Source organism: Haliotis asinina, chromosome 1 (assembly GCF_037392515.1).
Source record: "Haliotis asinina isolate JCU_RB_2024 chromosome 1, JCU_Hal_asi_v2, whole genome shotgun sequence".
Taxonomy (NCBI): domain Eukaryota; kingdom Metazoa; phylum Mollusca; class Gastropoda; order Lepetellida; family Haliotidae; genus Haliotis; species Haliotis asinina.
The window spans coordinates 21,721,107-21,734,906 of NC_090280.1; the positions used below are offsets into that span (position 1 = coordinate 21,721,107).

Consider the following 13,800-nt stretch of genomic DNA (forward strand, 5'->3'; position numbering starts at 1 on the left):
CCCAGAAGCACGAACAAAAGTAGTCAGCCTTTAACGGCAATTATCACCTATGTGCACATTTCACACAAACATGATCTTTATATTTTCTGAAAGCTTGTTCCATGCAGATTTAACTCGTATAAGTACTTGTTCGTGTACACGAATGCACATAGGTGTACAATCGCGATGAAACACATCTACTTTCCAGCCACCGCTCGTCACAGAATGTAACAGAATAGTTTGCGTCCAGCACAATCTGTTCAGAGTTTGAAGTTGAGTTACACTTGCAAGTTGACAGACCATGAAGAAAAAGAAAACATGATGAAGATTCACATAACATTTTCTACAAGCAGTACAAGCAGTCAATGTGACAGATTTGGGTGTGGAGTAGGATCATTATGACTAAGTGACAGTACAGACACATTTATTGTCTTCTTTAAGAAAGACAATGCCAGGCTCACAATTCACTGCTCAACACAAGCAGCACTGCATCCTTAATATGCTATAACCAGCAATAAACCCAGATTTCCATGGTAACACCCTCCTCCAAACACTGACTGCAGCGTGAAACAGGAAACAACCAAGCTCTCACTCTGGCTGCAGTTACATTTATGCATATGATACATGTTACAAATAAAAACAATAACCTGCATTTTCTCTAATATCATGCACAGGTTTCTTGACTGCAATGCGACAGGAGGTAACCCGCGCTCACAAAGGTTGGGCCCTGGATTCTGTCACTCTGCATAATGATGTGATGAAGACCTCTAAAGAAGATATAACATCACCCCCTGCTGTGAGTAGAAATAATGAAATGGCAACTTCACATCCTTTAGCATGATCAAAGCATTCTCCTACTTATTATAATCTTAGTTTTACCATTCGTCTCTACTAAGTGTGTTTCTAGGGCACTGCAGACTTGTCACTCAATCATGTATTCTGGTCTTGAATGTTGTTAGCTGTATGCAGCGGCTGCTCTCTGTAACCTTGCTGACTCTCACCTACTTTTGAATTTACTGTAAACCCACTTTCATTACCTTGTCTTTTTAGGAGGGTGTATATGTGTTTGGGCTGTATCTGGATGGAGCTGGATGGGACAGGAAGAACTGTCGTCTATGTGAGTCAACTGCCAAGGTGCTGTTCACTTCACTGCCTGTGGTACACATGTTTGCTATCAATTCTACAGCTCCCAAGGACCCAAGACTCTACCAGTGTCCAATCTACAAGAAACCACACAGAACAGATCTCACATACATAACCTTCATAGTTCTCAAAACTTCACAGAGTCCAGATCACTGGATTCTTCGGGGTGTGGCTGCACTTTGTGACATAAAGTAAAGTGTCAGATCCACAGATGTCACATTGACTGTCACAAACTTTGGCAACCATATGTTCAAGATATAGAGCAATGTATGTCTTATTCTCCGTGTGGCATTCCTATTCCGTATTGATGAAGGATTAACTGATTGTACAAAAACTTGCAATAAGAGTATTCTCAAAACTTATTTAACTGTTGTAGATATACTGTGATGATATTCACTTGATAACGTTTAAGACTTTAACTGTTGGATATTGTTCTTTTCTGCTGTTGGATATTATTTTGTTAAGGATATATTTATATATTTAAGAGTATGTTATTGTTCTCATTGTTAATGTTTTGTTTTCCGTTTTACATGAGAATAAATTTGCTTCAATGAAACTGATTTCTTGAGTGTGAAAAAATATTTTGGGAGCTATTCATGTGTTCTGTGTTGTATAAAATGTTAATTTCAGGATACCTGCGCATGCAATTTTGGGGTTACTGCCTAGCAAGAAGTCCACGAACAAAACAGGCCAGTCTGTTGCGGATAAAGCAGAGAAATGAAGAATCCAAACACATACAGTCATATATATAGCAGGGTCAACGTTAGGCATTTACTGCCAACATCGCTGGGTGTGATGATGTTTATTTCTGAGATAGATGTGTGATTAACGACACCCTGTAACAATAAATAAAATAATATAACATAATCACATGTAATTCGTGCAAGATACATATGATATACATATAATTCCACACACAGGTTGCATACATATGGATGATTACCAAGCCTAGTATGGTAACTCAAAGCATGAATAATATTACACATACAGAATATTGGAAATATGTACGTCAATACGCATTACGCAATGATGATATATACATACAATGCAACACACACAGGATAGGCAACAATAAACAATTGCACATTAGTCATAATAACAGCATAAAAACGATTCATTGTCACACTACGGTATCAACACAATTCATGTCCATTAAATAAGCATATGCACATACTCATACCCTGTGACAAAGGTATGTCACAATTCTGCCAAAGCAACAGTCTTAGGGACAGGGACGAAACTGCTGTAAATAATATTTTACTCTTGGAGTCAACATAGTTGAACCATAGAAACTTTTATCAAAAAATTCTCTCATCTCAAACACAAAGTAAAGGGATAGTGATGATAAAAATATGTTACGGATACTTATGGTTATGGCTTAGGTTTGTTTTAACATTATTACATATAGCACACTCAATACCTATTTAAATGATAGTACATAGATACACGTTTTTAACATAAATGTACTGCAATACTTAAATGCAATGAAATAAATACTAACTTTGATGTTGCCATGATGTTACACTTTGCGACGGTCGTTATAGTCTTTGCATGGTGAAGAGTTCGTTAAGAATGAGTGAACTGGCGCATGAAGTAGTGAGACCAATCGCCTGTGAAGCCTCAAGCCTCGGAAGGCAATTAGCAGATGTGGCCAAGCTGTAAAGCTTAACCCTGAAAATGCCTAATAATAACATGGCTAAAAGTTAGAGAGTGAAGTGATTTCGGCCTTGTCGCAAGACACAAAACATTGACATAACCTCTATTTCATGATCTATTCATAGAAAGCAAGCACAGAATGACTGTTTGGAGTACTTCCTGGTAAATGTTCCATGTGTATCGTTCAATCGTGACATTACTACTAGTCTACCTCTGAGCTTGTAGCGTGAATTATAGCATCAAGAACTTTCATGGCGTCTTTTTCCAAGTCATTGATCATTTTAATCAGCATGTAGAAGGCTGTGGCAAAATTTGCGCTTCCACCGATAAGAGCATTTACAAAAGGCACAAAACGACTCATTTCTATGGGGATGCGCTTGACAGCTTCCTCCCCTGCCTGAGATTTGATCGTATTCATCAAAAATGTTTTGACCGTTTGACGGGAAGCCATGATGGCAGACCCGTCTTTCAGGGCATCTTTGTAGTAGTCTACCGTTGTATTCGTTCTGGAAGAAAGTTTCTGTAATGAATCATCGTCCAATCCATACTGCTCCAAGTAGAAAGTGACTTCGTTAGCCAGAAGGGCAATATCTAGCGATAAACTGATAGCGCCTCCTAGAAGAGGAATTGGTATAAGTGAGGTACATGCTCCTTGTATTCCAGATGCCAGTGCCACCATTGTTGCCCTCCTCTTTAGTGCCCTCGTCTTATGCCTAATTACTCCTTTTGTGAGTGGAGACAGTGACAGCACAAGTGCATTCCTCTTCAGTTCAGGTAGGGAAACTAGGATGTCTTCCATTAGCTTTGTGTAGTCCCACTTATGCTTGTCATAGCAGTCGATACAGTAGACCGCTCTTTGTGCCAACTGCCCTGCTTTAAAGTTGTCATAGCAGTTGTTCTTGATTCGTTCCAGAACCCTACCTTCTGAAAAATTGTGTTCGCTGTCTTCGGCATTCTCCATTGCATCATCAATCTTTGTCCTGATAAAGAAGTAATCTTTTTTCAAAGACTCTATTTCCCGTGCTAACCAGATGTCTTTTGATGTGAATCTGTCATCCGACAGCAGGAGGAAGAAGTCGTATTTTGAGTATCCAACCCGTTCAAGGTACGACTTGTCTTGGGGAAACTTAGGTGTTCCGACACCAGGTAGATCCCAAAACACCAGCTTTTCATTGTAGGGATGGCGATACACAGTTGGTTCCTGTGTCGTGTCCCCTGTCCCCACAGCCGCACTTCCTTCATCATCTGCTGTCAGACCACGGACGCTGTTGATGAAGGTTGATTTTCCCACGCCGGACTCACCAACAACAGCTACAGACAATGGGATATTTCTCCAGGCCCTCATTTTTTCTTGAACTTTTCCTGGTAAGCCACTCAACCCATGTTCATCAACGTGGCGGCGGATTTCGTCAACCTCTTCTTGGCTTATGTCTTCGAACTTGTCCATCTGTAAACATGCTGACTCTTGTCACTGACACAAAAATATTTTCACGATACATAAAACGAAATAGGCTTGCTTTGTGTGTGTTTTCTTCTAACTTCATTATATGATACAAAATTGAAATTCCTATTCCCTCACACCCCTTTCTCAGCATTTTTGTGTGTTGTCTTTTAAGAAATTGATTGAAACTTATAGAGAAAGAACAATGAGCACTCCCAAGTCCAGTTGCTAGATGTATAGTTGGCACTACCTTCAATCACCATTAAAATTCAGACTTTAGAGTGAGTGAGTGAGTTAATATTTAGCGTCACATCGGCAATATTTCAGCCATATCGTGACGAGAACATTTTGATACTGAAATGAAATTATATTATAAAAACCTCTTGTCAAAGGATAGTTAAACAACTAGAATATCACAGTTACAATTAAAGGTAGTGTGGAAAGTTAAAACAAATATCACTATTTGGACATTACAATATAAAATACGTTCTGTAGATCGGCAACAACTGAAGGTAGATCATCACACGAGAGACCATGGGGACTTACAGTACCTTTGCTACCTGCGTGGACCCCAAATGGATTTACACCATCTATTGGCGATTATACTGGAATTTAGCCATTATTAAAAACAAATATACTACGATTAAAAGGTTGGTCGTACCAAATTTACATAGACTGGTTTGGGACTTACGTACTCTCTCAGAAGGACAATAAGTTTACAATGCTTCAACCCCTCAAACCCTTCCCGCAGCATCAGTATCAGGTACTAAATATTTTATGTTCTTTGATGCTTATCACAAACTGCATCGTTTCGCTGTCATTTTTTATTGAAAACTGCAGAAATCCGTTATTTGATGAAAACGGCGTAAACAGCATGCATCTGCGCCAGTATTGATCCGATAGCTTCCGTGTTTGGTATTTGACTTCATGAGATGCCTATCATTTTTATGTGGGAGTAAAATGTGATATATCCAGCCGTTTATCCGCCATCTTTGATTTAAAATGTGTCATTTGTGGGTTGCCATGGGAAGAAAAGTTGAACTACGAGTGAAAATTACTCTATCAGTTGGAACAGTCGTTCAGGAGAAAATGTGAAACGATTTGTTTTTGCAGACAACTTTTCGCAAAGACTGACCATCACTTATGATACATTATATATAACTAGGTCTGGACAAAGCAGAAACACCATTTCCCTATAACCTAGTCTGTTACAGTGGCGTCTGAGCTCGCCGGAAAAAGTTTTATATTACCATCTCCCTGTTGCATTGGTGAAATTGACAATTAAAATAGTTTGGGTCTGCTATTAGTCCAAGGGTCAAAACCCTGCAAACTGCTGAAATAACCAACCGTTATTAGAGATTCATGTCATACGATTTCAGTTACTGGATTGTCAAGTTAATTAAGTTCTTGGCTGTTAAAGCCAAACAGGATCATGGAGCCCAACATGGATGCTTGTAACTATATTTTACATGGTAACACTCTTCTCAGTTTGTTCAGTTTGACCTGATGAAGTGAATACTAATGCACTGCTTGACCGCGTCACAACTGGTTGGGTTAATTATTGTGAGGTGTCAGCTGATTGTCAACATGCGCGAACAGCCGAGACAAGGTCGCCGTATAACATTCTCTGTCCTGCTGTATGTGTCAACAGCCCTAACGCCTCACGCATATGTAAAGACGCACAGGTCAAGCTGAGCAAGCTGCACAACCGAGATCTAGACTTATTATGCAAGTGAGTGAATCGCTTCTCGCATACCAAAGTATTGTAATAAGTTTGTCAGTTATTAAACTCCACACTGGGCGATATTCGAGACGGATCGTAATAGGTGTTAACTTTGGTATGTCAACTCCCATATAGTACGTTACAATAACGTCAATTGTGTTATCAGCCATAAACTTATCCCTACAATAGAGCAAGTGAGTATGGCTTTAAGCCACTTTTAACAATATTCCAGGAGCGTTTCGGCGTTGGATATTATTAGTCGGATGTACGTTTATATTTATTTCCGTTTTCGAAATTTAGTCTAATGAATGGCTCCACACAATCCTTTTAATTATCTAAAAATGTATGAAAATTTGGTGTAAACAAACAGCGAGGTGTAGGACACGTGTGTTACCATTTTTGGGAGGGAATCCCTTCGCGTCACGTGATTCAAAATGGCACCGCTCATATGCAATCGATCGACTGAGATGTTTGATGGCTTGCAAATATTTAATTTTTAATATTTTGATAACGAAACTAGGGCGCACATGTAGGTATAAGTACAAAGAAGCCATTCATATCAGTTTTTCGTGCGCAATAGTCGTAACGAGTGCGCGAAAGTGCGACAAAGGATTTCCACCATTGCGGCCTATGGAGGTGCGGCATAGCGTTCATGTAGTGAACGCTATGCATCTTAGCTACTTGAACAGGCCCCCCTAAGTAATTGAAGGAATTACAGCAAATTTGAAGGAATTGCATCTCAAATGTAAACAAACGCAGCCCACTCGCGAAACAATCGCAGCGATATCGGTAGTTTAGCGGTAATAACAGAAACACATCGGCCCTATCGGAAGCAATGTCGGTAATACTGGAAACACGATCGGCCATCTTCGGAGATTTTTCGGTCGCGAGCGGAAACTCACGCAGCAAAACATGGCGTCGTTGGAACAAGTCTCGGTGAGATTTGTTTTTAGTTCCTACTATTACATTTTTACACTTATCCATCTTTGACCACCCGTGTTGAATGCGTTTAGGTATGAGGTGTTGTCGGGGCAATAACTTATGTTTTTAGGAAAAGATTGTCAGAAGAAGAGTGTCACAAGTCATGCCCCTGGAGATTGTTTACATCTGAACATCGAAGTCGTGCCGATGATTACGAACATCATGAACGTGCGCCATGAAGAAGTTTATGAGCCATAATTTGTCTTGCTATGAAGTGCAACTGACAAATTTAAACACATTTTTTAAAAAAAAATGATGTTATATCTGGCGCACGTTCGTAATCATCGGCACGACTTCGATGTTCAGATGTAAACAAACTGCAGGGGCATGACTTGTGACACTCTCCTAGAGTGACTATCTTTTCCTAAAAACATAAGTTATTGCCCCGACAACACCTCATACCTAAACGGGGAGTAGTGCACTTTCCCGGGCGCGCTTTTTTTCGCTGTGCTGGCGGGGCTCGAACGCTCTCAGCAGGGGTCGTGGGATTCTAATTAGACTAATTAGCGGACACGCTACCTCGGGACCACCGGTGCGATCACAGTTTGTTAGTGCTCGTTTAACGGGTCATTACCCCATTAGCTCTGCGCATGCGCAGTGAATGAAAACAAGCTATTATGGTTTGTTTTCATTTACTGCGCATGCGCAGAGCTAGGCCCCGCCTACCCATTCATCAAAGCGAGAAGCCACACCTAGGCATTGTTTTCAAGATGTTGTGCAGCCAATCCAGCGAAGCTATGATATATGATGACGTTTATCGTTTGACTTTCGATTCGTGGATGGATATAATCGCATCTAAGGTTTGCCAACCCTAACCTTTACTCACTAACCCTAAGGATCTAGAAGGGGGGGTCCCTAACCCTAAAGATCTAGAAGGGGGGTCCCTAACCCTAAGGACCTAGAAGGGGGGGATCCCTAAACCTAAGGATCTAGAAGGGGGGTGTCCCTAACCCTAAGGATCTAGAAGCGGGGGACCCTAACCCTAAGGATCTAGAAGCGGGGGTCCCTAACCCTAAGGATCTAGAAGGGGGGTCCCTAACCCTAAGGATCTAGAAGGGGGGTCCCTAACCCTAAGGATACATCAGCGCGGTAAAGTGAGACAGTTCAGTAGCTCTACAGCGCGCTATAGCGCGCTCATTAGCGAACGCTCAGCAGTCCCGGGTCGCGCGCCCGGTAAACTGCACTCTAAGTAGTGCACTTTACCGGGCGCGCTTTTTCCGATTTTTTTCGCATTCAACACGGGTGGTCAAAGATGGATAAGTATAAAATTGTAATAGTAGGAACTAAAAACAAATCTCACCGAGACGGGTGCTTGTTCCAACGACGCCATGTTTTGTTGCGTGAGTTTCCGCTCGCGACCGAAAAATCTCCGGAGATGGCCGATCGTGTTTCCAGTATAACCGACATTGCTTCCGATAGGGCCGATGTATTTCTGTTATTACCGCTAAATTACCGATATCGCTGCAATTGTTTCGCGAGTGGGCTGCGTTTGTTTACATTTGAGATGCAATTCCTTCAAATTTGCTGTAATTCCTTCAATTACTTAGGGGGGCCTGTTGAAGATTGGTGTGATATTGCGACATTTAGACTTACATGATGCAGGCCCGATACGGCTCATTGGTCTGTCTAATAAACACGGTAATATATAGTCTCAATAGCCTATTTATGATATTTGAATCGGAGGAGTGTCAAAACATGTTTCCTTACCTGTCAGTGCTCAAGCTGTGCGCAGTAAGTTAATGCAGTGCACGGTATATATAGCTCTCACACAATGGATTTTCCGAGAATTGATCCAGGGTTTTTCCCATGCGTTCTTTCGCTTTCGGAGAATAATTTATTGGACGACTTATTCCCAGTCGACCAACGGAGGGCGGATATAGCTTTTCGAGATAGGGAGTTTGCACAGTTCGACCGAGACCAAAGGGATCCGCCTATGATTTAATAAACTTTCCTGAGTGCGCACCACACCAAAAAAACGCGCCTGAACACACAAGATCCGTCCATGTAAAAGGCTATAAGGTTATATCACATATCTAATATATAACTTTAGAGTTAAAAAGTAACTGTATTTCATCAAGTACATGCTCCGATTAGAAACATAGTGACAGTGCTATAGTAATGACTTTTTTTTACAAAAAGATTGAAACTGTATTGGTGTTGTCTATTTACTGTACAAAAGGACAGAAATCTAAATGAGTTAACAGTAGAGGACGTAACGTGTACGCGAGACGGTCTCCCGTTACGCGTACAAGTGACTACCTGAGAGGGGGTCACTCATACGCGTGACTCCCTGATCACAGAGAGAGAAATTCTGCATGTCACACAAAAACATGTCTAAAATTGTTATTTGTGAAAATAATTAAACAAAATTTGCTACAGTCATTGACAGATGGTCAAGTTATTGGATGACGTGAATGAAAACATAAAAAGAGGACATTAAATTGTCAAAAAATGACAAAAATGTGCAAAATTTGAGCAAAAATTGGCGATATTCAACAGCGAATTTCACCTATGTGCATAATTTTCAGAAACTTACATTTAGTATTTTCTGAAAGCTCATTTATCGTAGATTCATAATATATATGCAGCTTTCGATGCACACCAACGCACACCTGTTTGTTATTGTGTTGAAACATGTTTACTTTTTTCGAAACCGCGCGAATCGTCTCGCGTAGAGGTGACCGGGTTAGCGTGTCATTAATGGGAGGTAACTGATGCCTGACTAAATTGCCCAGTCAAAACATCCGTCTTGAGTCTGAGACTGTGTGAAGCGTGCGTAATGTACATGGCGATATTTCTTGCGTTACATCAAAGGGGTATAATAAATTTAAACAAAATCACGAATAACATTTTTTTCATACGGACTACTCTTTTGTTGGAAGTATAATCGTTGGAAAACACGATTAAGAGTGGGGGTCACTTCTACCGATGTAAAAACAGTTTTACGTTTTATGTTAGCTGCCATACCAGTAGATATTAGACTTCAGACGACAATTTTCACCTATGTGTACACTTCACACAAACATGATTTTCATATTTTCTGAAAGCTTATTCAACGCAGATTTACCTCGTACATGTACTTGTTCGTGTACATTAGCGCACATAGGTGTATCATCGTGTTGAAACAAACCTACCTTCCTCCCACCGCTCGTCACAGACACACACACAGCGTCCTCACAATATAGTTACGCGTACGAGAGACGCTTCCCAGAAGCACGAACAAAGGTAGTCAGCTTTTGACGGCAATTTTCACCTATGTGCACATTTCACACAAACATGATGTTTATATTTTCTGAAAGCTTATTCCATGCAGATTTACCTCGTGTAAGTACTTGTTCGTGTACACGAATGCACATAGGTGTACACTCGCGATGAAACACATCTACTTTCCACCCACCGCTCGTCACAGACACACAAACGGCCTCACAATTTCGTTACGCGTACGAGAGACGCTACCCAGAAGCACGAACAAAAGTAGTCAGTTTTTGACGGCAATTTTCACCTATGTGCACATTTCACACAAACATGATCTTTATATTTTCTGAAAGCTTGTTCCATGCAGATTTACCTCGTATAAGTACTTGTTCGTGTACATGAATGCACATAGGTGTACAATCGCGATGAAACACACTTTCCACCCACCGCTCGTCACAGACACACACAGCGTCCTCACAATTTCGTTACGCGTACGAGAGACGCTTCCCAGAAGCACGAACAAAAGTAGTCAGTTTTTTACGGCAATTTTCACCTATGTGTACACTTCACATAAACATGATTTTCATATTTTCTGAAAGCTTATTCCATGCAGATTTACCTCGTACATGTACTTGTTCGTGTACATTAGCGCACATAGGTGTATCATCGTGTTGAAACAAACCTACCTTCCTCCCACCGCTCGTCACAGACACACACAGCGCGTACGAGAGACGCTTCCCAGAAGCACGAACAAAAGTAGTCAGCTTTTGACGACAATTTTCACCTATGTGCACACTTCACACAAACATGATGTTTATATTTTCTGAATGTGTGTTCCATGCAGATTTACTAGGTATAAGTACTTGTTCATGTACACGAATGCACATAGGTGTACAATCGCGATGAAACACATCTACTTTCCACCCACCGCTCGTCACAGACACACAAACGGCCTCACAAATTTCGTACGCGTACGAGAGACCCTACCCAGAAGCACGAACAAAAGTAGTCAGTTTTTTACGGCAATTTTCACCTATGTGCACATTTCACACAACATGATCTTTATATTTTCTGAAAGCTTGTTCCATGCAGATTTACCTCGTATAAGTACTTGTTCGTGTACACGAATGCACATAGGTGTACAATCGCGATGAAACACATCTACTTTCCACCCACCGCTCGTCACAGACACACACAGCGTCCTCACAATTTCGTTACGCGTACGAGAGACGCTTCCCAGAAGCACGAACAAAAGTAGTCAGCCTTTAACGGCAATTTTCACCTATGTGCACATTTCACACAAACATGATCTTTATATTTTCTGAAAGCTTATTCCATGTAGATTTATCTCGTATAAGTACTTGTTCGTGTACACGAATGCACATAGGTGTACAATCACAATGAAACACATCTACTTTCCAGCCACCGCTCGTCACAGACACACAGCCTCACAATTTCGTTACGCGTACGAGAGACGCTACCCAGAAGCACGAACAAAAGTAGTCAGTTTTTGACGGCAATTTTCACCTATGTGCACACTTCACACAAACATGATGTTTATATTTTCTGAAAGCTTATTCCATGCAGATTTATCTCGTATAAGTACTTGTTCGTGTACACGAATGCACATAGGTGTACAATCGCGATGAAACACATCTACTTCCACCCACCGCTCGTCACAGACACACAAAACGGCCTCACAATTTCGTTACGCGTACGGAGACCCTACCCAGAAGCACGAACAAAAGTAGTCAGTTTTTTACGGCAATTTTCACCTATGTGCACATTTCCACACAAACATGGTGTTTATATTTTCTGAAAGCTTGTTCCATGCAGATTTACCTCGTATAAGTACTTGTTCGTGTACACGAATGCACATAGGTGTACAATCGCGATGAAACACATCTACTTTCCACCCACCGCTCGTCACAGACACACACAGCGTCCTCACAATTTCGTTACGCGTACGAGAGACGCTTCCCAGAAGCACGAACAAAAGTAGTCAGCCTTTAACGCAATTTTCACCTATGTGCACATTTCACACAAACATGATCTTTATATTTTCTGAAAGCTTATTCCATGTAGATTTATCTCGTATAAGTACTTGTTCGTGTACACGAATGCACATAGGTGTACAATCACAATGAAATACATCTACTTTCCAGCCACCGCTCGTCACAGACACACAGCCTCACAATTTCGTTACGCGTACGAGAGGACGCTACCCAGAAGCACGAACAAAAGTAGTCAGTTTTTGACGGCAATTTTCACCTATGTGCACATTTCACACAAACATGATCTTTATATTTTCTGAAAGCTTGTTCCATGCAGATTTACCTCGTATAAGTACTTGTTCGTGTACACGAATGCACATAGGTGTACAATCGCAATGAAACACATCTACTTTCCACCCACCGCTCGTCACAGACACACAAACGGCCTCACAATTTCGTTACGCGTACGAGAGACGCTACCCAGAAGCACGAACAAAAGTAGTCAGCCTTTAACGGCAATTTTCACCTATGTGCACATTTCACACAAACATGATCTTTATATTTTCTGAAAGCTTATTCCATGTAGATTTATCTCGTATAAGTACTTGTTCGTGTACACGAATGCACATAAGTGTACAATCACAATGAAACATATCTACTTTCCACCCACCGCTCGTCACAGACACACAGCCTCACAATTTCGTTACGCGTACGAGAGACGCTTCCCAGAAGCACGAACAAAAGTAGTCAGCCTTTGACAACAATTTTCCCCTATGTGCACACTTCACACAAACATGAATTTTATATTTTCTGAAAGCTTTTCCATGTAGATTTATCTCGTATAAGTACTTGTTCGTGTACACGAATGCACATAGGTGTACAATCACAATGAAACACATCTACTTTCCAGCCACCGCTCGTCACAGACACACAGCCTCACAATTTCGTTACGCGTACGAGAGACGCTACCCAGAAGCACGAACAAAAGTATTCAGTTTTTGACGGCAATTTTCACCTATGTGCACATTTCACACAAACATGATCTTTATATTTTCTGAAAGCTTGTTCCATGCAGATTTACCTCGTATAAGTACTTGTTCGTGTACACGAATGCACATAGGTGTACAATCACAATGAAACACATCAACTTTCCACCCACCGCTCGTCACAGACACACAAACGGCCTCACAATTTCGTTACGCGTACGAGAGACGCTACCCAGAAGCACGAACAAAAGTAGTCAGTTTTTGACAACAATTTTCACCTATGTGCAACATTTCACACAAACATGGTGTTTATATTTTCTGAAAGCTTGTTCCATGCAGATTTACCTCGTATAAGTACTTGCTCGTGTTTACGAAAGCACATAGGTGTACAATCGCGATGAAACACATCTACTTTCCTGCTACTGGCCACAGACACACACAACATCAACAGACGTTCGAGAGGCAAAAGTAGTCGGTTTTGACGACGATTTTCACATATGTGCCAGTTTCATAGAAACATTAACTTAACATGTTCTGAAAGCATATTCAATGCAGATTTACACCATTCAAGTACTTGTTCAAGTACACGAACGCACATAGGTGTGGCATCGCGTTGAAACACATCTACTTTCCTCCAGCTGCTCGTCAGACACTCAAACCTTACTCACAAGATCGTTACGACTACGAGAGACGCCTTTTGCC

General features: G+C 41.1%; 1 protein-coding gene across 1 annotated transcript; it reads right to left on the reverse strand.

Moving 5' to 3' along the window:
• Positions 1–1,861: 1,861 nt before the first annotated feature.
• LOC137288708 (interferon-inducible GTPase 5-like) lies at positions 1,862–8,653 on the reverse strand. Its single transcript, XM_067820806.1, has 2 exons — positions 8,631–8,653; positions 1,862–4,225 (listed from the first exon to the last, which is right to left on the reverse strand). Exon 2 carries the CDS (start codon positions 4,223–4,225, stop codon positions 2,981–2,983), a length of 1,245 nt encoding a protein of 414 aa, XP_067676907.1. The 5' UTR covers positions 8,631–8,653; the 3' UTR covers positions 1,862–2,980.
• Between the last annotated feature and the right edge of the window lie 5,147 nt (positions 8,654–13,800).